At 49.4% G+C, this 27,743-nt stretch overlaps 2 protein-coding genes across 6 annotated transcripts; one reads left to right on the top strand and one right to left on the bottom strand.

Annotated features, from left to right (window-relative positions):
- Positions 1-765: 765 nt before the first annotated feature.
- LOC100754108 (uncharacterized protein C1orf50 homolog) lies at positions 766-7,548 on the bottom strand. Of its 3 annotated transcripts, none has more exons than XM_027399091.2 (5): positions 7,293-7,452; positions 7,061-7,176; positions 3,637-3,723; positions 2,643-2,774; positions 766-1,431 (listed from the first exon to the last, which is right to left on the bottom strand). In XM_027399091.2, exons 1-5 carry the CDS (start codon positions 7,369-7,371, stop codon positions 1,246-1,248), a joined length of 600 nt encoding a protein of 199 aa, XP_027254892.1. In that variant the 5' UTR covers positions 7,372-7,452; the 3' UTR covers positions 766-1,245. The 3 variants fall into 3 exon arrangements, with proteins under 3 accessions (XP_027254892.1, XP_027254893.1, XP_027254894.1); XM_027399092.2 differs by having other exon boundaries at positions 7,335-7,402; XM_027399093.2 differs by lacking the exon at positions 3,637-3,723 and having other exon boundaries at positions 7,293-7,548.
- A 77-nt stretch (positions 7,549-7,625) lies between these two features.
- Positions 7,626-22,327, top strand: P3h1 (prolyl 3-hydroxylase 1). 3 transcript variants are annotated; one of them, XM_027399090.2, is made up of 16 exons: positions 7,626-8,153; positions 9,965-10,117; positions 11,415-11,604; positions 12,299-12,430; positions 13,261-13,400; positions 15,611-15,700; positions 15,973-16,025; positions 16,196-16,317; positions 16,449-16,526; positions 17,371-17,498; positions 17,620-17,715; positions 18,161-18,311; positions 19,862-19,979; positions 20,364-20,439; positions 20,662-20,802; positions 21,155-22,327. In XM_027399090.2, exons 1-16 carry the CDS (start codon positions 7,680-7,682, stop codon positions 21,197-21,199), a joined length of 2,187 nt encoding a protein of 728 aa, XP_027254891.1. In that variant the 5' UTR covers positions 7,626-7,679; the 3' UTR covers positions 21,200-22,327. The 3 variants fall into 3 exon arrangements, with proteins under 3 accessions (XP_027254891.1, XP_027254889.1, XP_027254890.1); XM_027399088.2 differs by having other exon boundaries at positions 7,628-8,153; positions 21,172-22,327; XM_027399089.2 differs by lacking the exon at positions 16,449-16,526 and having other exon boundaries at positions 7,630-8,153; positions 21,172-22,327.
- The last annotated feature ends 5,416 nt before the right edge of the window (positions 22,328-27,743 follow it).

Here is a 27,743-nt window from a genome sequence, read left to right as displayed (position 1 = left end):
TATCAGTCATGTTTCTCATTAGATCTTGATTTCTTGTCATGCTACGTCGGCATGGACTGTTTCTAGCTCACAAGGTACACTGTTCATAAGGGAAGCCATGAACACCAGGACACAGTGTATACCCAAAGTTGGGCTTCTGGGCTCAAGCACACATTCCTCATGTTCTTTAGAACACATTACAAAAGATTACATGGCATAGAAGTAGTCGTCACTCTGAATATGCTCCAAATTTAGCTAACTCAGCTTAACAAATAGGAAATGAGGTAGAATCCAAAAAAATCTCACTCAAAGTCACAGGAGTTTTGGCCAGGAAAGGCCGTGTTCAGTACTGCCTGTCTGCAGTACTGGAGATGGAACCAGAGCCTCATGCATGCCATGTAAACACTCTGACTCCTGCTGTGTAAACAGGCTAACATTGAGCTCCATCCCGTCCCTCTTCAGTTCGTGACTTATTCAGTAAGCAATAAAAATGCCTTTGCACACACTATCTTACAAAGGCATTGCGTGGGTCTGTCCTGCTGTGTGCTGAGCTCAGGCTGTCCTAGGGAGGCTTCAGAGTGGACTCACACAGTAGCAGCAGCCTCCCATGCCTCTGCCAGTTCTAAACTTCTGTGAGGATTAGGACAACCGCCCAAACCTGCCCTTCTTCGGCTGCTGCCACAGTCTCCAGTCACTCTCACTAGACAGGACAGGCAGAAGGGCAACTGACTATCAGGTGACTATCAGGACTGAAACTCTAGAATTCATCACTCTCACCCAGCCATGCCAAGTTTTTGTTGTTTCTTTTAATCTTGTGTAAGCAACACTGGGATTCCTGAAATCAACCTCAAATTGTCATGGCACCTATGAAGACAGCTTCAATACCAACCTGACACAAAAGATAGGAAAACGGTTCCCTTTGGAAAATGACCCACCAACTTGCTGTGGGAAGAAGGTTCTTCCTTCTCCGGTGTTTTGACTTAGAGAGGAACAACTGGAGGTGAAGGAAGTACTAGCCAATCCTCTGAAATGGAGTGACCTGCCATCAGTGGGCCCAGGAAGATCCCACAGGAGTTCTGTGATTCCTCGCCATCCCAACTGACAGCAAACACAGCATCTACACCCACCATGGTCTCCTTCCAAGAAGTTCACCCAATAACGCACAGTCCTCGTGAACCCCCCACCCCTACCCCATCAAGGAAGAGAATGTGGACAAGGAGGTAGTGGTCAGGCCTTTGTCATGAGGACTTCTAGTCAGAGCCATACTCAGTGAGTCAGTCCCTGGAAGGCAGGTTCGGTGCATGGGGGCAAGGCCATGGGCTGGTTCAGCAGCTTGTCCATCATGCCAATTTTAGCATCTTGCTTCTCAATGTCTTCATATGGAGTCCATGACAAGTCATGTTGCAGCTTGTAGGCACCAAGGAAGTCATGGGGGCAGCCTGCTCCCCATTCCTAGAGGGCAAAGGAGCAAGTCCTCATGAGGATGAGAAGTGAACAGCACTCTTTCTCTACTAGGGCATAGACTTCTTTTTGTGCTTTGCACCTCAGACTTATCAATCAAACCATCATTGGAAGTTCCATTACACATCAGAGCCGGGCGTTGGTGGCACACGCCTTTAACCCCAGCACTCGGGAGGCAGAGGCAGGCGGATCTCTGTGAGTTCAAGGCCAGCTTGGTCTTCAGAGCGAGTATCAGGATAGGCTCCAAAGCTACACAGAGAAACCCTGTCTCGAAAAACCAAAAAAAAAAAACAAATAAAACAAAACAAAACATTACACATCAGAAACAATGAATATCACCAAGCAGTGGTAGAGCATGCCTTTAAAATTCCCAGCACCTGGGAGGCAGAGGCAGGTGAGCTCTGTGAATTTGAGGCCAGCCTGGTCTACAAAGTGAGTCTGAAGACAGCCAGGGCTATAAAGAGAAACCCTGTCTTGAAAAACCAAAGAAGAGGGGGCTGGAGAGATGGCTCAGCGGTTAAGAACAATGACTGCTCTTCCAGAGGTCCTGAGTTCAATTCCCAGCAACCACATGGTGGCTCACAACCATCTGTTATGAGATCTGGTGCCCTCTTCTGGTGTGCAGATATACATGGAAGCAGAATGTTGTATACATAATAAATAAATAAAAATCTTAAAAAAAAAAAAAAAAAAGAATGAATGTTCTTCTGGAATCGAGTTGTAGAGAAGGATGAGTGAAAAGCAAAGGGGTCCAGACCAGGCTGGTGAAACCCACAGAAACAGCTGACCTGAACATCGGGGAACTCTTGGTCTCCAGACTGTTAGCTGGGATACCAGCATGAGACTGATCCAGACCCCAAGAACATTGGTTTCAGTGAGGAAACCTCGGAAATCTACAGGACCTCCTTTAGTAGCTCAGTACTTATTCATAGGTATGGACTCTGGGAGCCCATTCCACATAGAGGAATACCCCCTGAGCCAAGACACACAGGGGTGGGCCTAGGCCCTATCCCAAAGATAGACTCCAATGCCCCCCCATGGAAGGAGTCACCATCCAGGGGGAGCAGAAAGGATATGTGATAGGTAGGGTTTTAGTTTGGGGGGGTGATAGGGGTGGAGGGGAGGGAGGAGGAACTGGCACTGTCATGTCAAACAATCTTGTTTCAAATAAAAAAAAATAAAAAAATAATGAATGTTCTTACCTCTGGAGAAATAATGGAAAAGTACTGCTGGCCACTTTCCCTCTGGTAAAGATAGTAAATGTTGCCAGGTTTTTTCACCATATTGCAAGCCACATGGTGCAAGTCAGCATCTCTTCGAGCATCTTCCAGTACCTGCCAGCCACACAGGTGTGACAAGAGATGAGTCAGAGGTGCCAGGCCTCACCCACATCACACTAACCAAAGCACACAAATTTCCAAACTTGCAGTCTGATTCCCCAGCAGCAATGACTCACTACTGGGGTCCAAACAGTTCAGAAGATAAGGAGATTACACAAGCTGTTATGCTGGGAAAAGCTGTTAGAGCGATAAGATTTTTTAATGTTGAGTGTGGCTTCTTGGGGAACTCTTAAATTTTATAAAAGAAACATTTCCTCCCTGACCTTTCTTGGACTAAGAAGCAAATCCCACTTCTACTTAACTTCTGTTATGGTTCAGATGTCATTTGTCTCCTAAAGGATTCTAGAAGCTTGGCCACCAGTGCAGTGACATAAGAGGGAGGGCCTCGTAGGAGGCCAACTGTCCTAGACACTGCCTTCAGAAGGGAGTTCTGGGAAGAGCTATGTGAAAACATAAGCCAGGATTTGGTGCTGTAAAAGCCTGAGACTGAACCTGAATCTCTAGCCCTGTTTGAAGATGTTCTGCTCTCCACACATGCCCTGCTATGACTAGAAGTGACCAGAGTTCTCCCCAGAGCTGAGCTACAGCAGCACCATGCCCTTGAACCTCTAAACCTATGCACAAAGTAAACATCATTATAGGATTAACCTGCCACAGATATTTCATCATAGCAACACCAAATAAACTAACAAAACCTCTTGGGCATATTTCTTGCATTTAATCAAAATGGCTACATGTTCCTAATGTATTAAAAACTGAGAAAGCACCATGACTGTAAGTTCAGCCAATCCTCCCAAGCAAATGAAAAGTAAAGCCTGCCTAACCTGCACTGGCCTTGAACACGCATCTTTCTCACCTTCCTAGCTTGCTCTTGCAAATGCTGGATTTGCTCGGCAATGACTGTCAGCTTGTTAGTAGCATTTGCTCGGATGAATTCATCAGCCTACAGAGGAGAGAAAACCAAACTGTAGGGTGAAAAGGCAAGTGGCACCTGTTGTCTCACTGAGACGCAATTAGAGGAGTTATACCAGGATCTGCTTCTACAGAAAGTTGTTCTTACTATTCCATCACCATGTAAATTTCCACCCACCCCAAGGTCCAACTCAAAAGAAGCCCACACTATAATGACTCTACACCCAGAATTAAACACTCCATCTATCTCCACTGTCGTTCACTCTCTAACCCTCATCTCCTGCCAAAAACCATGAGCATGCCCTCCATCTAATGCATCATTCCTTTTGCTCTCTGCATGACTAAACCTTCCCATTTCTCCCAAAACCCTCGTTTGGTTTTGTTTTCCCATTGTAGAACCCTGGCTGTTATGGAACTCACTAATGAACCCAGGCTAGCCTCACGCTTGCAATCTTCCTGCCTCCTCTTCCCAAGTATGAAGAATCTTCCTGCCTCCTCTTCCCAAGTATGAAGATTATTGGTGTGTGCCATCACATCCAACCCATTTGTTTTCAATGTTAGAACATTTTAAAGCAAAGAATGAATTTTGTGCCAGGTGGTGGTGGTGGTGGTGGTGGTGGTGGTGGTGGTGCACGCCTTTAATCCCAGCACTCAGGAGGCAGAGGCAAGTGGATCTCTGTGTGTTAGAAGCCAGCCTGATCTAAATCCAGGGCTACACACTGAGACTCTGTCTCAAAACAAACAACAAGAAAATAAAATTAAAAGATACTTGCGATGGACTCTGAACATCACCTCTGTTTGATCACCTACATCATACCTACCTAAAACTTCAACACACACAATCGATTTAAAAGGGGGAAGAGTAGCAAGAGATCGAGGAGGATCCTATAGCCCTTGGGGGAGAAAATGCATTTTGTTCTTAGGGCAAGAAAATCCATATAGCTAATGAAGAGACAGGCTGTTTCCATATGTAAGGCAGGTTCAGAATGGGAGTAACCTTATATCAAAACCCTTTCTCTGGTCCCAAAGAGTATTTAAAATTACTAAGCACTGATCCTGGACCCAACCATTCCAAGAACTTCTGCATTAATAACAACATCTAACTCTCCAGATACGATAACCTTACTTAGTCATTAAGACTCAAACAGGAAACAACTAAGGTTTTATAATTAATAAATGACAGTTGAAGGGTTAGAGAGATGGCTCAGTGGTTAAGAGCATGGCTGCTCTTCCAGAGGTCCTGAGTTCAATTCCCAGCAACCACATGGTGGTTCACAACCATCTGTAATGGAATCTGATCCCCTCTTCTGGTGTGCTTGAAGATAAGACAGGTCGTGTGTGTGTGTGTGTGTGTGTGTGTGTGTGTGTGTGTGTGTGTGTGAGTGTGTGTGTGTGTGTGTGTGTGTGTGTAATATATATGAGGGAATATATAAATGAATATTTTAAAAAATGAAGGATCTGAACACAGATGGATCTAATTCCAAAATCCACGCCTCAATACCAAATCTCCCAAAGCTTTCTGAACAGACATTAAGGGAGTCAGGAGTCAGTCCTCTTAGCAAGTGTATTTCAGTACATAGACAGTGAATATTCTGATTCACTTAGTTTTATATGGGTAAAGGTGTTTGCATGCATGTGTGTAGGTGTATCACGTCCAAACAATGCCCACAGTGGCCAGAAGAGAGCATTTGATTCCCCTGGGACTGGAGTTACAAATGGCTGTGAGTTGCAATGTGGGTGCTGGTAACTGAACCTGGGTCCTCTCCAAGAGCAATCAGTGCTCTTAACCATTAAGCCATTGCTCCAGCTCTCAATTTGCTTTTAAAGTGTGTTTTTTCTTCAGCCTCTCAAAGATGGATTATACTGGAGAATTAGAGGCAAGAGAATAATATAGCCTTTATATTTCACTAGATTATGGTATAGAAGACAAAAGCTGTGTTCCTTGTTTCTTTGGCTGAATCCATGATAGTCACTCAGATAAACTCAAAAGTGTTTGCCCAAAATTTTGTCTCTGGCTTTTGTGGTCTGACTAAACAGACACATGATTAGAATTCTTCTAATCCACAGAAGTTCTTTTTTGTTCCCATCTCATTTTTTGTTTGTTTGTTTGTTTTTTGGGTTTTTCGAGACAGGGTTTCTCTGTGGTTTTGGAGGCTGTCCTGGAACTAGCTCTTGTAGACCAGGCTAGTCTTGAACTCACAGAGATCTGCCTGCCTCTGCCTCCCAAGTGCTGGGACTAAAGGTGTGCATCACCAATGCCCAGCTTTGTTCCCATCTCTATTTTTAAAAAGGGGGGTAAGGTTTTAATTAAAAGGGCCTTCCTAAACGTTTGAATTCCTCTTAAATAAAACAGCAGACATAGTTTTATGTAAGAGATTTGAGCGCATTAATCATTTCCTTGATCAAAACAATCTTTTGAACAACAATCATTGCCAATAAGCTAGTTTAATCAAGAGGGAGGGGGACACTAGAAGTTTTTAAAGCAGCCAGGCTCTGATACTGAAAAGGATTCTACAGTTGAACATCTTGCTAAGAGATGAAAAGGAACCTAGGTTTTCTCTTAGACTAGGAGCTCTCCCACCTCAAACCTCTCATTTTACAGACTGGACCACCAGAGAGAAGCAATCTGTCCAAAGCTAATGTGTCCAAACTTATGCCTTTTCCCTTATCTTGCATATCTTCTTTATTCTACCTGTTACAGTAACCCATAACTAAGCTCTGGACATAGAAATACTGTATTCATTGGAATTCAGTAGGTGTAGCAGCCACACCCCTGTAACAACCCAGCATTTGGGACACTGAATAGGAAGCCAGTCTGGGCTATCCAACAAGATGAAACTGTCTCCGGTTTTTGTTGTTCTTGTTTTAATCTAAAGTGGGGATTTTACCCTATGCCTTTTTGCAGGTGGTACTGAGGATCAAATTCAACCTAGGCAAGTGTAACCACTAAGCTACACCCCCGGCACCAATTGTTTAAAGGAAGGAGAAAGCATATATTCAAGTCCCACAAGCTCTTAGGTAACAGATAAAGATTTTACGGGAAGCAGCACAAAATAATTGACTATTGAAGAATTTGGGATAATCTGGGATAGAAGCAGAGCTTGGTGGCGCCCGCCTATAATCCCAGGACTCCGGAGGCAGAGGCAGGTGGAACTGAGTTGGAGACCAGACTAGTCTAACAGTGGGTTCCATGATAACCCTGTATCAAAAACAACTGCAACAAAGAACTGGGGAGAGTGATCCTCTTCGTGTGTGAAATGAAATGGTAACCCGTACTTCCGAGCTCACTGGCTGACCTAAAGTGCAGATGAAATGTAAGGTCAGAGCTCAAAGACGCAGGGTAAAATACGGAGACAGCTATTCCTCACCTTTTGCACCTGCTCGGCGAGCGCCACGAGGTCTAAAGGGTCCCCGACCCTGTTGGTGTGGTAGGGGCTCACCAGAGCCAGGCCTCCGGGGGTCGGGGTGAGCTCCACCAGGGCTCCTGCGACACACACCCGGGAACACGGGCGTAAGTTGTAGCCCTCAACCTCCCGCGAGGCAGCAGAGACCAGCCACCCGGCTGCAACCGTATCCCCAGGTCAACCCAGTCCCACCTACCTCCAGGACCCGCCGCCTGCTGCACCCCCGGACTTGCCGTGCCTTTTTCCAACGGGCCGGGAGTCGCCGGGTCCTCCATGACAGCCCTTCAGCCCCACGGCCAGCGGCGGATGGTGTGGGGGGAGGAGCTCAGTCCGAGCGCAGGCGCACAACAGCTTGTGGGCGGAGCTTTCTCATTCGCGGGCCATTGAACGGCGTGCCTGAGCTTGGAGGCGGAGCCCCACGAAGAGCCGGTGTTCGGATTGGCTGAAAGCAAGAGGCGAGGCAAGCTTCCTGGCCACGGACTCCTGGACTGAGGCGTGGCTCGTCTCTGGCCGTGGCTTCTGTGGGGCGGGACTCTGGATTGTGCCCAAGGCGAGCTGTCCCGTTAAGTGAAGGAGCAAGGCCATGGCGGTGAGCGCCAGGAGGCTGCTGGCCGCGCTGCTGGCGGTCGCCGCAGCTGCCTCCTCGCGGGCCGCAGAGGAGTCTGAGCCGGGATGGGACGTGGCAGCCCCTGACCTGCTTTACGCAGAGGGGACCGCCGCCTACGCGCGCGGGGACTGGCCCGGGGTGGTCCTGAGCATGGAGCGGGCGCTGCGCTCGCGGGCCGCCCTGCGAGCCCTCCGCCTGCGCTGCCGCACACGCTGCGCGGCCGAGCTCCCGTGGGCTCCTGACCTCGATCTCGGCCCGGCCCCCAACCTAAGCCAGGACCTGGGCGCTGCCGCCCTGAACGACCTGCGCTTCTTTGGGGCCCTGCTGCGCCGTGCCGCCTGCCTGCGCCGCTGCCTCGGGCCGCCCGCTGCCCACTTGCTGAGCGAAGAGCTGGACCTGGAGTTCAACAAGAGGAGTCCCTACAACTACCTGCAAGTCGCCTACTTCAAGGTGCGACTGGCCCGGAGCCCGGCGGCCCGAGGCGACCTGAGGAACTCGGGGAGCAGAGCAGGGACCAGTCTGCAGGGAGGAAAGGGGCCTCTTGGCTAGGGAACTCTTGGCGGACTCGGGGCGCTTCATCCGGTTCTTATGGGCAGATGCTAACCCTAAAGGTCCAGCCAGTAGTGACAGGCCAAGCCGAGAAGAATCTGACCTTTCCTTCTGGAAAGGCTTCCTAGAGGGAACCGAGGCATCGGTTTGGGTCTCCTAGCCCTACTTCATTGCAAGTATCCAAGTGAGAAGCTAGGCAGGCACTTCTGCAGCATCTTCCTTCCGGTTGGTTCTCCAATCATGCTTTTCCTGCTCCCGAATCCAAGAGTAGCGCTTTCAGGACGTGGGATTGCCACGTCGCCAGCAGGGGCTGCCTCGCTCCTCCTGTGGAGGACCCACTGGCTAGTATGTCAGTTTTTGGTTTTGTTGTTGTCGTTTGTTTTTTGTTTTTAAAGAAAATGATTGTCTTTAGGGATGCCACAGCGCTTTAAGGCAAAGTCAACTAACAGGCTTGGAGCACCAGGTGACTGGCAGCATGTATTTCCAGGACTCAAAAGCACTTTGCGTTTTTTTTAAAACTGATTTGCCTTGAAACAGAATCCTTTGAATAGATGCTATTAATCTCTTGGGAGCGGGGGTGGGGGAGGCTCGCACGCAGACTGTGTATCTACAATCGTTTGGCAGACCTTCAATTCTACCTAAAAGAGACTTAAAGGCTCTTGGGGACCTTAGATTTCTGCTTATTCCCTCTATTCCGTCTGGTTATTGGGATGAGAGCTGGACTTACAAGCCCCAAATGATTGGGTTCTCACTCAGGTCATGTCACTTAACAGCACTATTTAAAATTCATTGACATTGGCAATTATTGAACACCTACTACATTCCAGTTCTTGGGCAAGTGATTAAAATAATCGATTGACTTTTTGTTTTACGGTGTGTCACTGTACTAAGAGCTAACTAAAATGCTTATGTAGATGTTTGGGGTTGTGGGAGCACAACGGGCGGGGGGATGACTCTAGCTTTTCTCCAGTTGAATTAGGCCTGACAGAAGAGGTGAAAGGTTTGAAGAAAGGTTTTTCCCCAGCAAGGAGAAAGTAGAGCTAGAGCATAATATATTTTGGGCCATGGGGTAGTTCATTGCAAGGAGTCCTGTGTAGGGATGTATGTGGAGAGCAGCAGAAATGACTACAAAGTTTAGGGAGGCTAGATTCAGAAGAAACTTGTGCAAACTTCGGGCAACCATCATCAGACTTAGCTTTCAGAAGGCTTATTTTGGAAGCCAGATGGATAAAATAGGTGAAAGGAGAAAGTGGTGGCAGTGAAAACAGGGGAGAGAGAGGCCTGTGCCTTAGTCAACCACAAGAAGCCAGGTGCCAGTGCCTAGAGGTAAAAGGGCTCATAGGTGAGATGGATAACAAAGGAAGGCAGGAACAGTCCTGAAAGACTGGGGAGAGAAAGCTAGGCACAGTCCTCTGATCCCTTGGATCTTATCACGGTGTAATTGTTAACTGCCCTTTCTGTCCTATCCCCAAGTCATTGCACCTTTAGATTCTCCAATCACTACATTTCACTTTGTTTGTTTGTTTGGAAACACAGTTTCACCTATCATTCCAGTACTTGGGATCTGAGTCAGGAGGACTGAGAGTTTGAAACTGACCTATATAGCAATACCCCTGTCAGTAGACACACAGACACACAGAGAAAGCAACCAAGCAAACAATCAAGGTCTCACAGAGTTTGAATGGGAACTCATTCTTTTACTTCACCCACAGATAAACAAGCTAGAGAAAGCTGTGGCAGCAGCGCACACCTTCTTTGTGGGCAATCCTGAACACATGGAGATGCGGCAGAACCTCGACTATTACCAAACCATGTCTGGGGTAAAGGAGGCAGACTTCAAGGATCTCGAAGCCAAGCCCCATATGGTGAAAAGATACCCCCTACCCTCTGTGTGTGTGTGTGTGTGTGTGTGTGTGAGAGAGAGAGAGAGAGAGAGAGAGAGAGAGAGAGAGAGAGAGAGAGAGGAAGAGAGAGGAAGAGAGAGAGAGAGAGAGAGCTGCTTTGTAGTCCAGGCTGGCCCCAAGTCTTAACTCTTTCACCTAATTTAGAGTCGTGGTCTATGTGTGTTTTCAGCCCTTTTTTTGTTTTTTCAACATAGAGTCTCTCTGTAGCTTTGGAGTCTGTCCTGGAACTCGATCTGTAGACCAAGTTAGACTCGAACTCACAAAGATCCACCTACCTCAGCCTCCCGAATGCTGAGACTAAAGGCATGCGCCACCACTGCCCGGCTTTCAGCACCTTTTTGACCTAACATTTGAATAGCATTTTCATAAACAACTTATGTTCTCTATCATTTTAATAATTGATACATCAGAACACTAGAGAGCCTGGAAATAACAATATATATATTGTTATATATATGTATATATATTTCATATATACATACAAATATAAGAAACACTATCAGAATGGCATTACACATACACAATACATGCAAGCACTCTATCGTTCCCCAGCCTCAGAATGACTTTTAAAAGTAAACTTGTGTTTGCTGGACATGATGGCATATACCTATAATCCTAGTACTGGGGAGATAGAGAAAATCAAATCAGGATTCAAGGTTAAACCTCAGGTAGTTAGTGAATTTGATGCCCGACTGCTCTGTGTGAGACATTGCTTCAAGGAGGCTAGGGATGGGTTATGATTTATTTTTAATGTGTGTGTGTGTGTGTGTGTGTGTGTGTGTGTGTGTGTGTGAGAGAGAGAGAGAGAGAGAGAGAGAGAGAGAGAGAGAGAAAGAAAGAGAGAGAGAGAGAGAATTTGTGGGTGCCTGAGAAGGCCAGAAGAGGATATCATATCCCCTGGAGCTGGAGTCACAGGCATTTGTGAGCCACCCTATGAGAGTGCTGGGAACTAAACTCAAGTCCTCTGGAAGTTACTGACTGAGCCATCTCTCTCTAGCCCCATATCTGAAAACTGTAAGCCCTACAGGAATGTATAAGAATTACAGCAAACTCTGCCTTTCCCCTGCATTCAGTTGCATGTGTAAATTCAAAGGGTACTGAAAGCCTGTTTACTAACAGCCTTTATTATCTAGCAGCACCCAGGTTCCCCTTTTATACCCATATTTTACAAGTAGGGATTAGAACCTCTGTGACAGTGGCTTAGGACAAGTGAGGGGTTCCTTTGGAGCCTGTTTTGAGTACACCCTCTCTCCAGTAGCATGAGTTTCGGCTAGGAGTTCGACTCTACTCGGAGGAGAAGCCACAGGAAGCTGTGCCCCACCTAGAGGCAGCCTTGCAAGAGTACTTTGTGGCTGATGAGGAATGCCGTGCCCTCTGCGAAGGGCCCTATGACTATGATGGCTACAACTACCTAGACTACAGTGCTGACCTCTTCCAGGCCATCACAGGTGCGTCCATTCAGAGCTTGGCTTCATCAAGCCTTCCAGGACTGTAAGGTCAAATTGATCACACACACACTGTCTGCAGCCTCATCCTCAATTTCTTTTTTGTTGTTGTTGTTGTTTGTTTTGTTTTTCAAGACAGGGTTTCTCTGTGTAGCTCTGGCTGTCCTGGAATTCACTTTGTAGATCATGCTGGCCTCGAACTCACAAAGATCCACCTGCGTCTGCTTCCCAAGTGCTGGGATTAAAGGCTTGCACCACCCCTGCCGGCCATCCTCTTAAGTCTGGAACTCTGACTAAAAATTACCTTTCAGGGGCTGGAGAAATGGCTCAGTGGGTAAGGCACTTGATGTGCAAGCAAAAGGACCCGAGTTCAGATCCCTAAGCACCCACATAAAAGCCAAACACAACGCACACCCATAATCCCTGTGCTGGGGCTTGATGGCCAGACAGCTTCATCATATGGATGAACTGCAGGCTGAGAGATCCTGTCTCAAAAAATAACAACAAGAATACAGTGAGGCGTGATGGAGGAAGACACACGGCGTCACCTCTGGCCTCCACACGTGTGCATTCACATATACAACACACATGCCATGTGCACACAGAGAGGTTGTTTCCCACTTCAGTTTGTCCATCTTAGCCAGAATTTGAATCCTAAAAAATGACATTTTTATTCCTTATCTTTGATTCCTTTCAGACCATTACGTCCAGGTCCTCAGCTGTAAGCAGAGCTGTGTCACCCAGCTGGCTTCCCACCCAAGTCGAGAAAAGCCTTTTGAAGACTTCCTCCCTTCACATTATAATTATCTACAATTTGCCTACTATAACAGTAAGGCCTGCTTTCTTTCTTCTGTCTGATGCCTCAGCTGAGAAGGTTAGCCAGACAGACGGGGTTCGCAGTCACTCTACTTCTTCACCATGTCCGACTTCTGTGTTTATGGAGGGCAACATGCCCAGTGATTCCTGGGTATTTTGTCATAAGCCAATGGTCCAGGGAACCAGTTTCAATGGCCCAAAAGCTAAGAACAGAGGATTGCAGGGCCTTTCTTTTGTTCCTCTTTGTACATTTGTAATCTAATTTTTCATTTGAATTAAAATGAATAGCAAAAGTCAGGATGCACTACTGTTGAAACCAGCTCACAGGACATGCCCAGCCCTCCTCCCAGGGTAAAAGGACCAAAATATCCAGGAAATGGGCTGTAGAGATGTCTTAGAAGTTAAGAGCACTAGTTTCTCTTCCAGAGGTCCTGAGTTCAGTTCCTAGCAACCACATGGTGGCTCACAACCGTCCTTAATGAGATCTAGTCCTCTCTTCTGGTGTGCAGGCAGAACACTGTATACATAGTAAATAAATAAATCTTTAAAAAATATATCCAGAAAAAAATAATAAATCAGCAGTTGTTTACTGGGTACCTACTGGGCACCAGCCATTATAGCATATCCACAAGTACATGTTGTGTGTTCATGTATAGTTGAGTGGAAATGATCTGTTTATAACCTGTTAAAGTCTTCCTCTTCCAAAAAGTCATGTTGTGTAGCAAGTACTACTTTGCCCTGTCATCATGGCCTCAAGGCTTCTCTGCCACCAGATGCTACGGGGATATTGGTACCCATGATTACACCCTTTCCTCAAAGACATTTTCTTTTCTTCCTTTACAGTTGGAAACTATACGCAGGCTATTGAATGCGCCAAGACCTACCTCCTCTTCTTCCCCAATGATGAGGTGATGAGCCAGAATCTGGCCTACTATACAGCCATTCTTGGAGAAGAAGAAGCCAGCTCCATCAGGCCCCGGGAGGTGAGAGACTAGCTTCAGTGAGGGCAGCTTCTGCCTGATCCAATCAGAAGGCAGAAGAGTGCTGCTGGTGCCGGGTGGGGCAGGTTCTGGACTCAGGGTGTGGGGAGTTTACAGAACATGCCAGGGCCTCGCAGCATCCTCTGGCTTTGGATATGTGTTCTTCACATTGGCACACAGATTTCTCTGCCCCGCTTGACACCCAACCCAGATGCTGGATGCCATTGGCCCAAAGTCAGTGCTGCTCCTTTCATAATGGGTTTCTGGTTCTGTTTCCCTCCCAAGTGCATTTCTCCCTGTCTGTTTATTCTTACCAGTCAGCATTGTTCACATCTCTAAATAAGAAGAAAGCCTCGGTAGCATAGACTTCTGTCTGAGGGGGAAAACATGGTTCCTTCCACATAGCTCTGGAATAGAATCTCCAGAGAAAATAATCCTATTGTTAGCCCCACCCAGGTGATGCTTGCTTTCTTGTAGTTATCCTTCTTGGCCACTAGAGGGTGGCCATCTAGCTTTAAGAAGGCTTGGTCTTTGTCTTGCTTGGTTAATACTTTTTTCCTTCCTTGAGATCCTATTAGTGAGACTCGGAAGGAAAACTACTCCACATGGGAACATTTACCTAGAACTCTCCTCCCGGGAAGGGAGTCGCTAGCACTGGTTTGAGCCCCAGCCCAGGCTTTCCTCTTTTGTAATCAGCTTGGCTATCCTTTGAGAAGGCATTCTTCTGCCTGCTATAGCAATGAGAATTTGCAGATGAAATTAGCTTGTACAGTGGGTGTTACTAGTTAGTGGCGACTAGAATCTGCTGTCTGCTTTGTCCCTGTACTGACATGCTTCCTGACACACAGCTGACACTAGTAAGTCATTGTAGGCTAACAATAACAGCAGTGGGGTCTGTTTCCTTTATCCTCATTGAATTATTGGTGGGAGCTAAATGAGATATGTGGCTTGGTGTCTGGCAGGAGGAGGAAGTCAGTGATTTAAACTCCTTATGATTCCCCTTCCTCTTGTGTGATTCCTGTAGCTGACAGAGTGGACTCCTTTAATGTGAACTGCCTCACCTTTATTACTGTCCATTTCTCTTCCTTCTGCTGCTTGAATCCTAGGAGGGGACCTGGGGAAAGATGTGACCCCAGAAGGGACTCAGTTTCCCTGCCCTGGGTAAGCCCTCCCCATGAGCACACATGGGATGTCAGAATACCAAGCTTAGCTATTCTGCAGCTGCCCACCTTCAGGGAGGGATAGGGTCTGGTGATTCTGAGGGGTGGCAGGTGGCCAAGTAGAAAGTATATGGGCCTGAAGACCCAAAACGCTGGGTTTGAATGTAGTATCACTTTTAGTCCTATGCTCCTACACCTTTAGAAGGAAGATAACAGTCTTATCCCGTGGGCTCCCACTCAGGAAGCAAAGGCAGAGGATCACAAGCTACATAGTGAGACCTGGTCTCAAAACAAAAATGTCAGGCAAGATGGCTCAGTGGGTAAAGGCACTTGCAGCTAGCTGTGCCTGATGATCTGAGTGAGTTTGATCTCTGTGCAAGGAAAGAACTGGCAAGTAATCCTTCAGCCTCCACATATATGCTGCAGCACATGTGTGTGTATTCATAGAGAGAGAGATACATACACACATGCACATATACATACAATAACTAAATAAATAGAGTAAAAATTCTAATAAAAGTGTTTGCCACATAAGCTTGTGACCTGAGTTCCATCTACAGAACCCACATAAAGGTGGATAGAGACAACAGGCTCCACAGAGTTGCCCTCTGACCTCCACACATGCACAGTGGAAGTCATACACTCCAGGACACACAAAGTAAATAAATAAACTATAATAAGAAAAGTAAAAAGAGGGCTGCAGATACAACTCTGCTGGTAGAGCGTTTGCTAGCATGCATGAAGCCCTGGGTTCAGTCCCAGAACTGCAAAAGCAAAATGGACTCTCGGTGTTGTGAGGCATATGTTCCATTCTGAGGATCATCAGATCTGTTTGAGAGCCCCTAGGACCATCTTCCCTCCAGTGAAGCTGAGTTATGCTGCCCTTAGTGTCTTCTTGAGCACAAATGAGACCTTTGGCCCAGACTGGACAACATATCACCTGTAACTGGGAGAAAATACCTCAGTCATGTAGGGGAAATATAAAATACCAGGGAGGGCCACCCTAGGGCTAAATGGTTGGGTTAAGTTCTGAGAAAGTTTTTATTTCCTCAGAATGCCCAAGATTACCGACAGCGAAGCCTGCTGGAAAAAGAACTGCTCTTCTTCGCTTACGACATTTTTGGAATTCCTTTTGTGGATCCGGTGAGCCAAAGCAGGAGCTAGAAGGAAGGGAAAGAGGGAAGCACTGAGAGGTGAGGGCGTCTACACCAGACAACTCTGAGGAATGACTGTCCAGGGCTGAGCCAGGCGTGGGATGTGTGGACCCTGAGGATGGGAGACAAAGGGGAAAATGAAATGGAACCCTGGGCCACTAAAAGCAACAGGATCCAAGAGCCCACCTCATCACAGGCAATGAGGCAGTGGACTCTTGGAAGCCCCATGTCACCCTACTTGTTATTCTGACCCAACCTTAGGACTCATGGACTCCGGAAGAGGTGATTCCCAAGAGACTGCAAGAGAAACAGAAGTGAGGGCCTTGTAGAAATGCCATGGTTGGATCAGCCTGATGAAGCACTTGAGGCTTCCTATGCCCAGGCAGATGGGAACTCCTGGCCAGGGGTGGACAGGTCCAGTCTGGGAAGTTGGGGTGGGAACCAGGGCCAGCCCCAGCAACCTTCAACACTGCCATGCTCACAGGTCAGAACGAGAAACCGCAGTCCGCATCTCCCAGGAGATCGGCAACCTTATGAAGGAGATTGAAACCCTCGTGGAGGAGAAGACCAAAGAGTCATTGGATGTGAGCAGACTGACACGGGAAGGTGCGTGAGCAGATGGTGGCGTGCCTGCGGTGTGGTGGGCAGCCAGACAGGTCGTACCACATTCACCCGGTGGCCATACCCACTAGGGCTTTGCTCAGCCCATCATATACCAGCTTCTGCTTGTACATCAGGTGCTAGGACTTCCTCCACGTCCAACACACCAAGGAACTGCCATCCAGACAGCCCTGACCTTAGCCTTTCGCTAAGAAGTAAGATTCCAGTATCACGGTTAGACTAGCATAGTCACAGTAAGTATGGATGGCATAAACCTCCTTCCTCCCTCTCGGAACTCTCTTCTGACCACTCACATTGTTATCAAAAGGCAAAACCTTCCCGTCTTCTCTGCTTCATTTGCCAAGCTCCCACCCACGATGATAGCTGCTCTCTGCTCTCCTCCTCTCCTGCCTTTTCCTTTTCCTTTTCCATTGCCCTCGGCCCATGTAGGCCCAGTCCTCCTGTCTGTTCTTATCCTTTCCCTCACACAGATGCAAGCCTGTCTTCCAAACACCAGGACCATGCATCCTCGGTACTTAAGCATCCTCCATACACATCCTTTGTACATGTGTATCCTCCATTTGTGCATCCTCCATCAGATGGATGGACTGTTTCTGGTCCCCTGAGCCTGCCATTAGCCCACAGATTGTTGTTCATGCTTGTCCTTACTCCTGATGTACTTCTCACCATCTCTGCCCTTAAAGACACCACAGGGAGGCCTTACTGCTCCTTTGAATCTGTAAGGGCACTGTGATATGCGTAGCACTGGTTGTTGTCCAATTGGGGAATGGTGTCGTCTTCAGGTGTTAGGTTCTCTCTTGCATCTCTCACAAGGTCTCAGCATGTAGATGGGGTTGAGTGGGGTCTGTAGTGTGGTTGTCCGGTGGAGGCCCAAGAGCCAGAAGCTGTTTGATGGCAGGATGAGGCCTAGGATTTGGACTTCCTGATTCTGTCCTCTGGAAGTGACTGAGTAGGAATTTCTCTGGAATGCCTGTTCTGTCCAAGGAGGCCTTGGGCAGAGCCACTGCAGGGCTTATCAGTCTTGACCTTGATTTGCAGGTGGCCCCTTGCTGTATGAAGGCATCAGTCTCACTATGAACTCCAAAGTCTTGAACGGCTCCCAGCGGGTGGTGATAGATGGTGTGATCTCTGATGAGGAGTGCCAGGAGCTGCAAAGACTGACCAATGTAAGGGTCATCCTGCTTCCAAGTGCCTCCCTCCTAGTGGTCCCTGTTGTCCTTAGTTGTCACCTCTCATCAGATGCTCCACTGCCCTGACTAACTTTGCCTTGTCTTTTGGGCCCATTAGGCAGCAGCAACTTCAGGAGATGGCTACCGAGGTCAGACCTCTCCACATACCCCAAATGAAAAGTTCTATGGTGTCACTGTCCTCAAAGCTCTCAAGGTAAACTCCATCTTAGCTCTCTAGAGCATGGGGTGGGAGTGGGGGGTTCTGACAGCCAGGAAAGAGGAGGAGGACACTCCAGTTACTCCATTTTGGGAGGAGATAGATAAAGGGAAGTGTCTCACTACTGACATTCCAGCTGCCAGGGAACAAGGATAAGCTATGCCAAGGAGATATCCTTGTAAATCTTGGCTGTTAGATGAGGTGCAATAAAAATGAGGCAAGTGAGATGGGATAGGTCCCCAGACGTGTGGGTTGGCTGTGAATTGGGGCTGATCCCCGAGGGCGTGTTCCTGAACAGGGCACATGAAATATGAAGAAGAAGAGATTGCTCCTTCAGCAGTGGGATGGGAGATGCTCTCAGTATACAGCCTTACATGTACCCCAGTGTCCTGACAGTCTGTGGAGGAAAGTCAGGGCAGCTGACCACCAGTGTTCTTTGCAGCTTGGGCAGGAAGGGAAAGTCCCTCTGCAGAGTGCCCACATGTACTACAATGTGACAGAGAAGGTTCGGCGTGTCATGGAGTCCTACTTCCGCCTGGACACACCGCTCTACTTCTCCTATTCCCACCTGGTGTGCCGCACTGCAATAGAAGGTGGGCCTCATCACCCCTGCAGCTTCTCAGGAGTAGGCTCTGCCCTGGCACTGCAACTAGACACCGAGGTCATGGAAAACACTAGGGCTCGGTCCCTTCTTGCTGGCTGGGAAACTGGCGCAAGTATGTTGGCTGCAGCCCAGCATGCTCAATCTGGCAGTAGCATGGAGGGAGAGCCAGTCAACTAGCCACGGGTCAGGAAACCTTCCAGGGAAGGTGCTGGAAAGTTTGCAGGATGAATGTATTTGTGGAGTCCACGGGGTAGCAGGAAACTCTGCAAGCCAGAGTAGAGACCAGTTCTACCAAATAGAAACCCTGAGCTGAGAATGTTGCCAACTCACAGAGAAGCACACTGTGGAGTTTGTGTCATCTCCTTTCATTGGGTCCTGTACTGTGCTGCAAGCCCTCTCTTAGTCACTGTTAGATACACCAGACTTGTCTGGGACTAGGGCATCTGAAGTCAGAGAGGTACAATACCTTGTTCCTTCTCCCTCATATCCCCTACGCTCTCCTGAGCAGGGGTGAGGCAGAGCCAGGCTGCAGCAATCACATGTGGCCCACAGCCAGCTCTGTCCTGCTGTGGCGTTCAGAAGGTACACTGACATCTCCTTGGAAGGTAGCAGGCACTGGAAGGCTTCTCTCTCCCTTGGGGTGTTAAAAGCTCTAAGAAAATCTGGACACACCAAAGGAATGTGTCAGGCACTTGACTGTGTGCCACAGAGCCTCAAGGTGGAGGCGCGCTGGCACAGGGAGGAGTCAACAGACACTGAAGGACTCGGCAGAAGCATCATTTTGAAAAGATGAACTTTGCTGCCGTATGTTGAGAGAGAGACTGGGAGCAGGTAGACCAGACTAGAGGCAGGAAGCTAGTGAGCAATGACCATGGCAGGTGAGGATGAAGGCTAGAAATCTGGAAGTGGCAAGGAGGCAGAGAGGAGGTGCCCTGGGGGGGGGGGAGTGGAGGAAGATAGGCAGGCACTGGTGACTGGCTGCATCTGATGAAGCAGCATCTGCCATCCCCACACGAAGTGTGCCAAGGTTTACACTGGAGGAAGGTGTGATCCACTGGCATTTTACAGTTATCCCGCCTGGTTTTTTCCATGTCCTCTCCCTGTGTGGTTTTCCACCCATCCCCATCCCAGAGCCCCACTTCTCCAGCTGCACTATGCTGCTTCTGTTCATCTGCCCTGCCCCTCCTGCAGGCCTGCTAGAAGGTGGAGTCAGTGGTCCCTGCACCCAGCAGCTTCCTCTGTTTACTGCTGTAGACCTCCTATTTCAGAAAATCTCTAGCTCTCCCAGGGTGATGGCACTCAGCCCAGGATTTTAGCACCCTACAGTCCTGTGGGCTGTGCCCTATTCACCCCAAAAGCTTGTCCTGATCAATAAGCTGTGGCTTAGCCAAAGACTGCTCATAGCCCAGTACATGACAGTTCCAGAGACTCATATACATCTAGGTACACCCCTCCATCCCCTGTCCCATGTGTCAACAAGAGAGCCTCTCCCTGTGCCTCCTGTATATCCTACTCTAACATGGATTATCTTGGCCTCAGAGTCACAGGCTGAGAGGAAGGACAGTAGCCACCCAGTCCATGTGGATAACTGCATCCTGAATGCCGAGACCCTCGTGTGCATCAAGGAGCCTCCTGCCTACACTTTCCGGGACTATAGGTAAATGCAACACTGGTGGTGCCAGAGCTCTGTGCTTGCCCTTGAAAGTTCCTCCATGTCCTGCGTTCGGCCTCCCCACCCTTGGTGCACATGTGCACACACAGGCAGGGGCAAGCTGTCTGTAGAGGCCAGTCCCTCACTCTAGTCCCCGTGTAGGAAGACAGACAGGAAGGGTGTGACTAGGAGGCCATGTGTGGGTTTGGCATACAAGCACACTAGCTCGTGTATGTTGGAGTCTCCAGGGTGGGGCAGGGGACCTTGTGAGATGTCCTTATGTCCTGTGGCTGCAGAAGAGCTTCTGGCCTCCAGCTGCTGATTGAAAGCACACAGAGGAGGGTTCCGGGGAGTGGGGATAAGCCATGTCTGGGTTCCCTGCCTTTCCAGTGCCATCCTTTACCTCAATGGGGACTTTGATGGAGGAAACTTTTACTTCACTGAACTAGACGCCAAGACTGTGACAGTGAGTGCACCACTGCCCTCATTCCTGGGGACAGAAACCCTGTTCTCTAGACCTGATGTCCCCAGAGGACATCCTGGCTTCCCATACCAGCCCCATACCCTGTCCCCAGGCCAGGGGCTTTGGGATATGGCAGCTCTCCTCTGACTGCCCTCTGGGCCCTGGTCCTAATTACCCATTATTCTCCAAAGACCTTTTCCCATTTCACCTTTTTCCTCGCCATAGGCAGAGGTGCAGCCCCAGTGTGGAAGGGCTGTGGGATTCTCTTCCGGTACTGAGAACCCACACGGAGTGAAGGCTGTCACCAGGGGGCAGCGCTGTGCCATCGCCCTGTGGTTCACGCTGGATCCTCGACACAGTGAGCGAGTAAGAGCTCTTGGGAGGGCCCTTGTCTGTTTCCAAAAGGCTCTGGGTCCTTTCTCTGAGTCCTACTGCTAGTGGTTCAGTCATAAAAGAGCTCTAGACTAGAGCTCCCCGCCCCAGTGCACTAACTGCAGGCACTGCTGCCTCCCCCTCCCTGGACCTTCCTTTTCCCAGGTAAGTGGAGGACCAGGGTAGAGGTGATGTGGAATCCTTGGTTCACTCTTTGGGCCTTGCTCCAGCTAGTAGAGCTTAGGCCTGCTGGGAAAGAGGTGGTCCCAGAGGCGCTATGGCAGCATTGCCATTGCTTTTTCTGGACGCAGCAGCTAAGCCCCCTTGTTGGGGGCTTGCTGAGAAGATGGTTTGCCATTGCAGGACAGGGTGCAGGCGGATGACCTGGTGAAGATGCTGTTCAGCCCAGAAGAGGTGGACTTCTCCCAGAAGCAGCCCCTGCATGACCAACAGGGCTCACCAAAACCTGGAGAAGAGTCTCTGTCAGACAGGGAGTCTCAGCACAAAGATGAGCTATGACAGCAGTGAGGTCACACATGGGTTTCATTGGACCCAGGGAACTCTGCCCTGCAGCCAGGCCTTCCCAGCCTCTCAAGGCTGCAGAGTGAGGGGTACTTTTGTCCGCTAACCTGCCAAAGGATCCTACCCACAGCCTTCCCCATGGTGCTACTGTTCTTAGAGTGGACACGGCAGGACACCACTCTTCTCTGGGCTTGGCTAAAGGCTCAGGATGCAGGCCCAGAACCACCCTGCGGCCTGTATAGGCAGCTGCCTGACAGCAGCATGATATTTAAGTGTCTGTATAGACAACCAAAGAATAAATGACTCGTGGTTTTTCATTTAGTGGTTTGTTCCAAGAGAGGACATGTTTCCATTCTACCCTAGAGGCCATGTTTGGTAGCAGTTAATCTGGGCAGTGTGTAGTGGCCCGTGCCATACAGGAAGGCCTGGCCCAGGACCCAGCTGGGTCACTTCCTGTGCAGCCTCAGGCCAGATGCTGAACCCGAGTACCCCAGGCTATTACCACAGAAGGGGCGTCTTGGTCCTCACTGTCCACCTTTTGCAGGAGCCATGTGGCTCAGACACAGCACCCAGTGTGAGCACTTCGTAAACTTTAAAGCTGTGGCCGAAACATCCAGACTGATGCTGATCCTCTCCTGGCAGAGAACAGCAGTGAGCAGTGCTCTGGCACGTTGCCCTCGGGCAGCCACATGCTTCCTGCTCCTCTGGCCTCAGAGCCTGTTCTTGAGAGCCTCATGTGCAGGATGATGCCCTGGGAGACCAAAAACACAAACTGGAGAGTCAACTCCTCTGGCCACATAGCTGGCGCCAAGCCCACCACCTTCACCATGCCTGAGGTGCCGTAGGACAGTGTGGGAACCTGCATCTGAGCTGTCATTAGACAATATTTATTTAGTGAGTAGCAGCCTGGTGCTGGGAATACGAGAGGGAGAGAAGCAAGCCTGATCCTCACAGAGCTATGTTTTATAGGGGATACATAATAAATGCATAACTATCATGAGTGTGGTTTGTATATCCTAAGCCTTTGATGTAGAAAGTCATGTTAGGGCCCCAAGGCAGACAAAACAGCAAGGAGGTTGATGAGGGGCAGGACATATGACTCGGCAGGTAAGAGCCTTTGCTACTCTTTGCTTTCCGGTACCCATATCGGGTGGCTTTTAACCACCTGGAACTCCAGCTCTAGGGAATCTGATGCCCTCTCCCTGCACCAGCACAAACATGGTGTACACATATACAAATAAAAACAAGTCTAGGCCAGGCAGTGATGGCACATGCCTTTGTTCCCAGCACTAAGGAGGCAGAGGCAGGCGGATCTCTGTGAGTTAGAGACCAGCCTGGTCTAGAAGAGCTAGTTCCGGGACAGCCTCCAAAGCCACAAATCTAAAGCTAATGTGGGGGCAGAGGACCAGGAAGAGAAGGGTAGATGTCAGATGCTAAAAGCCCCAGTAGGGTTTTGAGCTTGGGCATTGAGATGTGACAAACATATTAAAAGTTTCCTTGGGCAATACATGGAGAATAAGCTGTTGGGACAGGAATGGAGACAGCCAAACAAAGGCTGTTGAGTGATCAGAGGGAGATGAGGCCAAGCAGTAGAAGTAATGCAGACTAGCCTCAGTTCCACAGCAGTGCCAATAGGAGGTGCTGAGGGGTGTCATGAGGTCTGAGCAGAAGGATTTGGAAGTTAGGCCCCTAGTTGAGGTGGGAAGGGAAGGTGTGCTGTTGGAGGAAAGAGACCTGGCCAGCAGGAACTGGGTTGGTGTGCTAAGGGTGAGTCTGAGGGGTATATAACTGCTGTGTGAAGCTGGGAGAGGCACACAAGGAAGTCAAAGATAGCCCATCTAGAAACAGTGAGGACAACAGCAAGAGCGATGTGTCTTGGCCCCCCACAAGGACATTCCAAGAAGGAAGAGAGTAGGGGGAGCCAATGAGGTCCTGAGTGAATGCGCATCATTGGCATGAGTGTGGCTGTGTCAAAGACCCCAATGCCTCAAACCCATGGGACTGGCAAGGCCTTCCCCTGTTCTGAGTACAGATGTGCAGATCAAGGTAGTGGTGACAAATGGTGTCCAAAAGCTGAGCAAGATGAGAACTGAAATGCTGGTGTGATGGTGCTTGCCCGGAACCACAGAGATAGAGACAGAAAGATCAGAGTTCAGGGCCAGACTTGACTACATCGTGAGTTTAAGGCCTCTGCTTCCCAAGTGCTAGGATTAAAGGTGTGTGCTACCACTGCCTGCCTGGCTTTTACAGTATCAACGCATGCTACCTATATACCGAGAGCAGACTGCCTTTTTTGAACTCACAAAAGCTTAGATGTTTCCAGTGGCAACAGAACGAAGGTAAATGTATAGAACTAGGCTAGGGAGGCTCATCCAGAAGCAATGAGCTGAGATGCATGCTCAGGGAAGCATGTAGAAGAGCAAGTCAGCAAGCCGGGCGGTGATGGCACACGCCTTTAGTCCCAGCACTTGGGAGGCAAAGGCAGGCTGATCTCTGTGAGTTCCAAGACCAGCCTGGTCTACAGTTCCAGGACAGCCTCCAAAGCCACAGAGAAACCCTGTCTCAAAAAAACAAAAAACACGCTGGGCGGTGGTGGCACACGCCTTTAATTCCCAGCACTCAGGGGGAAGAGGCAGGAGAGTCTCTGTGAGTTCGAGGCTAGCCTGGTCTCCAGAGTGAGTGCCAGGATAGGCTCTAAAGCTACACAGAAAAAACAAAAACAAACAAAAAAGAATGGAAACAGCCTGTGGGAGTGTCGCAGGCATAGGGAACAACTCAGCAAACCCAGGGAAGATACAAGTGTGACACTCATCAGTCTATGGTGCCTAGGGAAGCTACAGAGCTGGGGTAGGGGTTACCAGAGATCTGTACCCAGTGCTGTTCCTGAGGAGTGAAGACACCATTAGGCTACCCATGCACTGCAAGGTATCCTTGCCCTAGTTAGACAGGGAACTACCTGAGACTCCTAGAGCAGTCTCAAGCTGCATTATGGACCTTGGGAAGGAGGAAACAGTCTACCAACTGCAGAGGGTGGGAACATGCAGAGGACTGTGGGATTCAACTATGCCTGAGCAGACAGAGCAGCCAAGGGTGGCACATGGTTGGCCGTCCTCCTTTCTTGCTGTGTGGCCCAAGGTGAGTCATTTTTGTCCAGAGCCTGTGGCTGTTAGGGAACTTAACCCAGTTGGGGGTGGTAAGGCTGATACCACTTCTGAGCCTCCAATTTCCCATGGCAGCTACAAGGAAAATAATAGATTACAACCAACTGCATCAGACCCTCCTAACCAGCCATGGGAGAGGACAGTGGACCAACCCCTGGTGTTTCATTACAAGAGAGGAAAAAGCAACCCATCAATGATCAACACATACCTACCAAGGCCGCCCTCAGCTGGGCACAGCAGTGAAAGAGGTGGCAGCCGGTTCCCAGCCTTAAGCAGTCTGCCATGCCAGGATGAGGCAGCACCAGGGAAAACCTATCCTAGGACCAACATCTTAGGGACAGCTTTGGTCAGCCACTGTTATGGCAAAATTATGACCCTAAAAACCTCATGAACTAGACAGGCAAATGGTATTACCCCTACTTTTTTTTTTTTCTTTTTCTTTTTGAGTTTTTGAGACAGGGTTTCTCTGTGTAGCTTTGTAGACCAGGCTGGCCTTGAACTCACAGAGATCCTGCCTGGCTCTGCCTCCCAAGTGCTGGGATCAAAGGCATGCTCCACCACCGCCCAGCTACCCCTATTTTTCAATTAAGGAAAAAGACAAGCTGAGGACTTGCCTATGTCAAGACTTTTCAGAAGCCAAGGAAAAGCTAGTACCCTCCAGAAGTAAAAGCACTTTATTTTAACTGTGACTTATGTCCATCCTGGCAGTTCCTGTCAGCTCTGATGAGAGGCTGGGCTGGGAACCCTGAGCCTTCCAGTCCTTTCTGCATGCCTGAGAGTCACTGAGCTGCAGGGCCACCAAGAATGGTGGGTTCCCTGGGGTGGAGAAGCTATACATGGCTAGGGAACTTCTCTTCAGGAGCAGTACTTGAATTCCAGATGGCTTTGGAACACTGGCACAGGAAGGCTGTTGGGGAAGCAGGGGATATTTAGGTAGAACAGACCCAAACCCTCCAATGACAAGGGGATAAACTTCTGGAAGAGCTTCAGGGGAAGATTCAAGAATTCTAGAGGCTTATGCTGGGCATGGTAGCGCGTACCTTTAACCCCAGCACTTAGGAGGTAGAGGTGGGTAGATCTCTAAGTTCAAAGCCAGCCTGGTTTACAGAGCAAGTTCCAAAACAGCCAGAACAAAACAACAACAAAAAAGAATCATGGGGGTTCTGGGTCCTTAAGGCAGGGTTTAGGGGATTCCCAGAATAGAGACAGACAGACAGGCATCCTGCTACCCCTCAGGCTTCACATCTGGGACACCTTAGCTCTGGGGACAGTGACAATCTCCCGTCTACCACAGCTCTTACATGTCTGAAGACGAGGTCACAGCTAGTGCTATGTGTACCCCTGAGGCTCCAAAACTCAGGTATCTGACCAATGCTCCCAAGGTCAGAATGAGCCCTGGTTCTTCCTCATGAGAAGTCTTTGCAAGAGGCCAAGGCCCAGCTTTGGGAGGCAGGGTCTTGTCTGGTCTTTTCCATAGCCTATGTATAGTAGCTACCAGTGCAGACCCTCTGCCTCCCCTAAGCATCATCCCAGCTTGGCAAAACAGTGTTCCTTTAGGGACAAAGACACTGAGGCTACACAGTTGTCTTCATTTGTAGAGAGCATCTTATGCCCCCTCCCTATCTACACTGGATGCCTCCCTCCAAAACTCAGAAAGGTAAAGACATGGGGAGAGGCCACAGAACCCAGCATCACACACATTCCAGTTCCCAGGGTCTCACTGCTCTCCAGGATCTTTTACTTGTTATCTCCTGCCCCACTCCGGGGGGGGGGGGGGGGAGGTGCTCTGGTAACCACCCCCCAACCTCCTTCTTTTGATTCTATTGTTTTGTTATGCATGGCAGAAAAATTAGAAGTCGGAACCATCTTCTCTGTTACCATTCTGGATCTCATTGGTATTTGGGGATTGGCAGGCTACCCCAAGAAGCAGGTCCTGTGTACACAGGAAGTCAGAGGGACCCAGTGTATGACACTGTCTACCAAACAGCACTCATCCCTTGCCCAGCTTCCCCCAGGTCCTCCTAGCTTAGAGCTGCAGGCCATACCAGGGCCCACGCCCTGATCGGGCACACAGGCTTGCCATTGTCTGACAGTGCCAGGCACCCACGTGAAGAATGCAAGGCAGCAGGCTGCGGGTTTGTCCCTGCGGTGGGGGCTGAGGCTGTGGGGGAGGAAGCTAGCCATGTTGAAGCTCTGGAAAGGCAGTGGGATGCAGGGGATGCAGGGAGGCGGCTGGGAGGCTGGCTGGAGTGGGAGCAGGGGTGTGACATTTCTCCTGCACCCATGCCAAGCCTGTGGGGCTGAAATGAACGTGAGAGGATTGCTAATGAGACCCAGGGGAGTTAAACATTCCCTGTTCCTGAGGGCTGACTGAGAAGGAGCAGACAGGGTCCAGGACGGGGCAGCCTGAACCCCAGGAATGTGCAGAGGCCACTGCCCCTGCCAGGCTGTTCTGGAGCTAGGGCCCTGCCTGCTGTCTCAGGTCCCAGCAGGAGCTGCTGAGCCAGCCAGCAAAGGGATTAACTGACTGAGCAGTTCTTCCTCCAGGCCCAGATGCTGGGGCAGGTCTCCCCAGCTCTCCACCACATTTGAGGCTGGACTGTAGCCACTGCTGGCCCAGTAACTGTGGGGGTCCCTCTTTTGACTCCTCAGATCCCAAACAGACCCTACAGCACATGTCCACTGATTTGAGACCAAACACATGGCTTCCAGGTACCCAGGACTCTTCTCCCCAACAGCTCAGCTCTCGCCTAGTCTCTGCCTTAGAGCCCCTACCAAAAACTAACTCTAAGGGGTATAGCTCAGTAGTAGAGTGCCTGCCTTACATGTGCAAGGCCTGGTTTCCATACCTAGCACACACACACACACACACACACACACACACACACACACACACACACACCTAACTCTAGTTTTTCCTGCTGTAACTAGAATCTCTCTCATTTTCTCCTTTTCTATCCTCAAGCAAGTGGGCAACAAACTCCAGGTTCATATCAGGAGTGAAAGCACGGCAGCTATCCACTGAGCTGGAGCTTGCAGTAGGGATTAGAAGAAGTCTCTCTGAAATCACACTCCTGAAGGGGTTTCCCTGGTTGGAAAGGCCTTGAGAGGAAAGAGTCGCTCCTCTGAGCCCCTCCCTTCCTTGCTCTTGAGGCGGGGAGGGCTAGGGTACCCTACCTTGGGCACTAGGTCCCCGCCCTCCATCCCCAAGAAGCCCGGCAAGCGCTCTGCTGGGGACCGGCTGTGGGCGGG

This window comes from Cricetulus griseus, chromosome 2, assembly GCF_003668045.3.
Source record: "Cricetulus griseus strain 17A/GY chromosome 2, alternate assembly CriGri-PICRH-1.0, whole genome shotgun sequence".
NCBI lineage: Eukaryota > Metazoa > Chordata > Mammalia > Rodentia > Cricetidae > Cricetulus > Cricetulus griseus.
This window is presented reverse-complemented; position numbering and strand designations above follow the sequence as displayed.

What these genes read in the sequence shown, in the direction of transcription:
- LOC100754108 (XM_027399091.2), bottom strand. Translation starts at nt 7,371, where the DNA reads ATGGAGGACCCGGCGACTCCCGGCCCGTTGGAAAAAGGCACGGCAAGT. An exon ending in GCAGGCGGCGGGTCCTGGAG is followed by an intron (nt 7,177 to 7,292) that starts GTAGGTGGGACT and finishes TGTGTGTCGCAG; the next exon opens with GAGCCCTGGTGGAGCTCACC. An exon ending in TCGCCGAGCAGGTGCAAAAG is followed by an intron (nt 3,724 to 7,060) that starts GTGAGGAATAGC and finishes TCTCCTCTGTAG; the next exon opens with GCTGATGAATTCATCCGAGC.
- P3h1 (XM_027399088.2), top strand. Translation starts at nt 7,680, where the DNA reads ATGGCGGTGAGCGCCAGGAGGCTGCTGGCCGCGCTGCTGGCGGTCGCC. An exon ending in ACAATTTGCCTACTATAACA is followed by an intron (nt 12,431 to 13,260) that starts GTAAGGCCTGCT and finishes CTTCCTTTACAG; the next exon opens with TTGGAAACTATACGCAGGCT. An exon ending in TAGACGCCAAGACTGTGACA is followed by an intron (nt 20,440 to 20,661) that starts GTGAGTGCACCA and finishes TCCTCGCCATAG; the next exon opens with GCAGAGGTGCAGCCCCAGTG.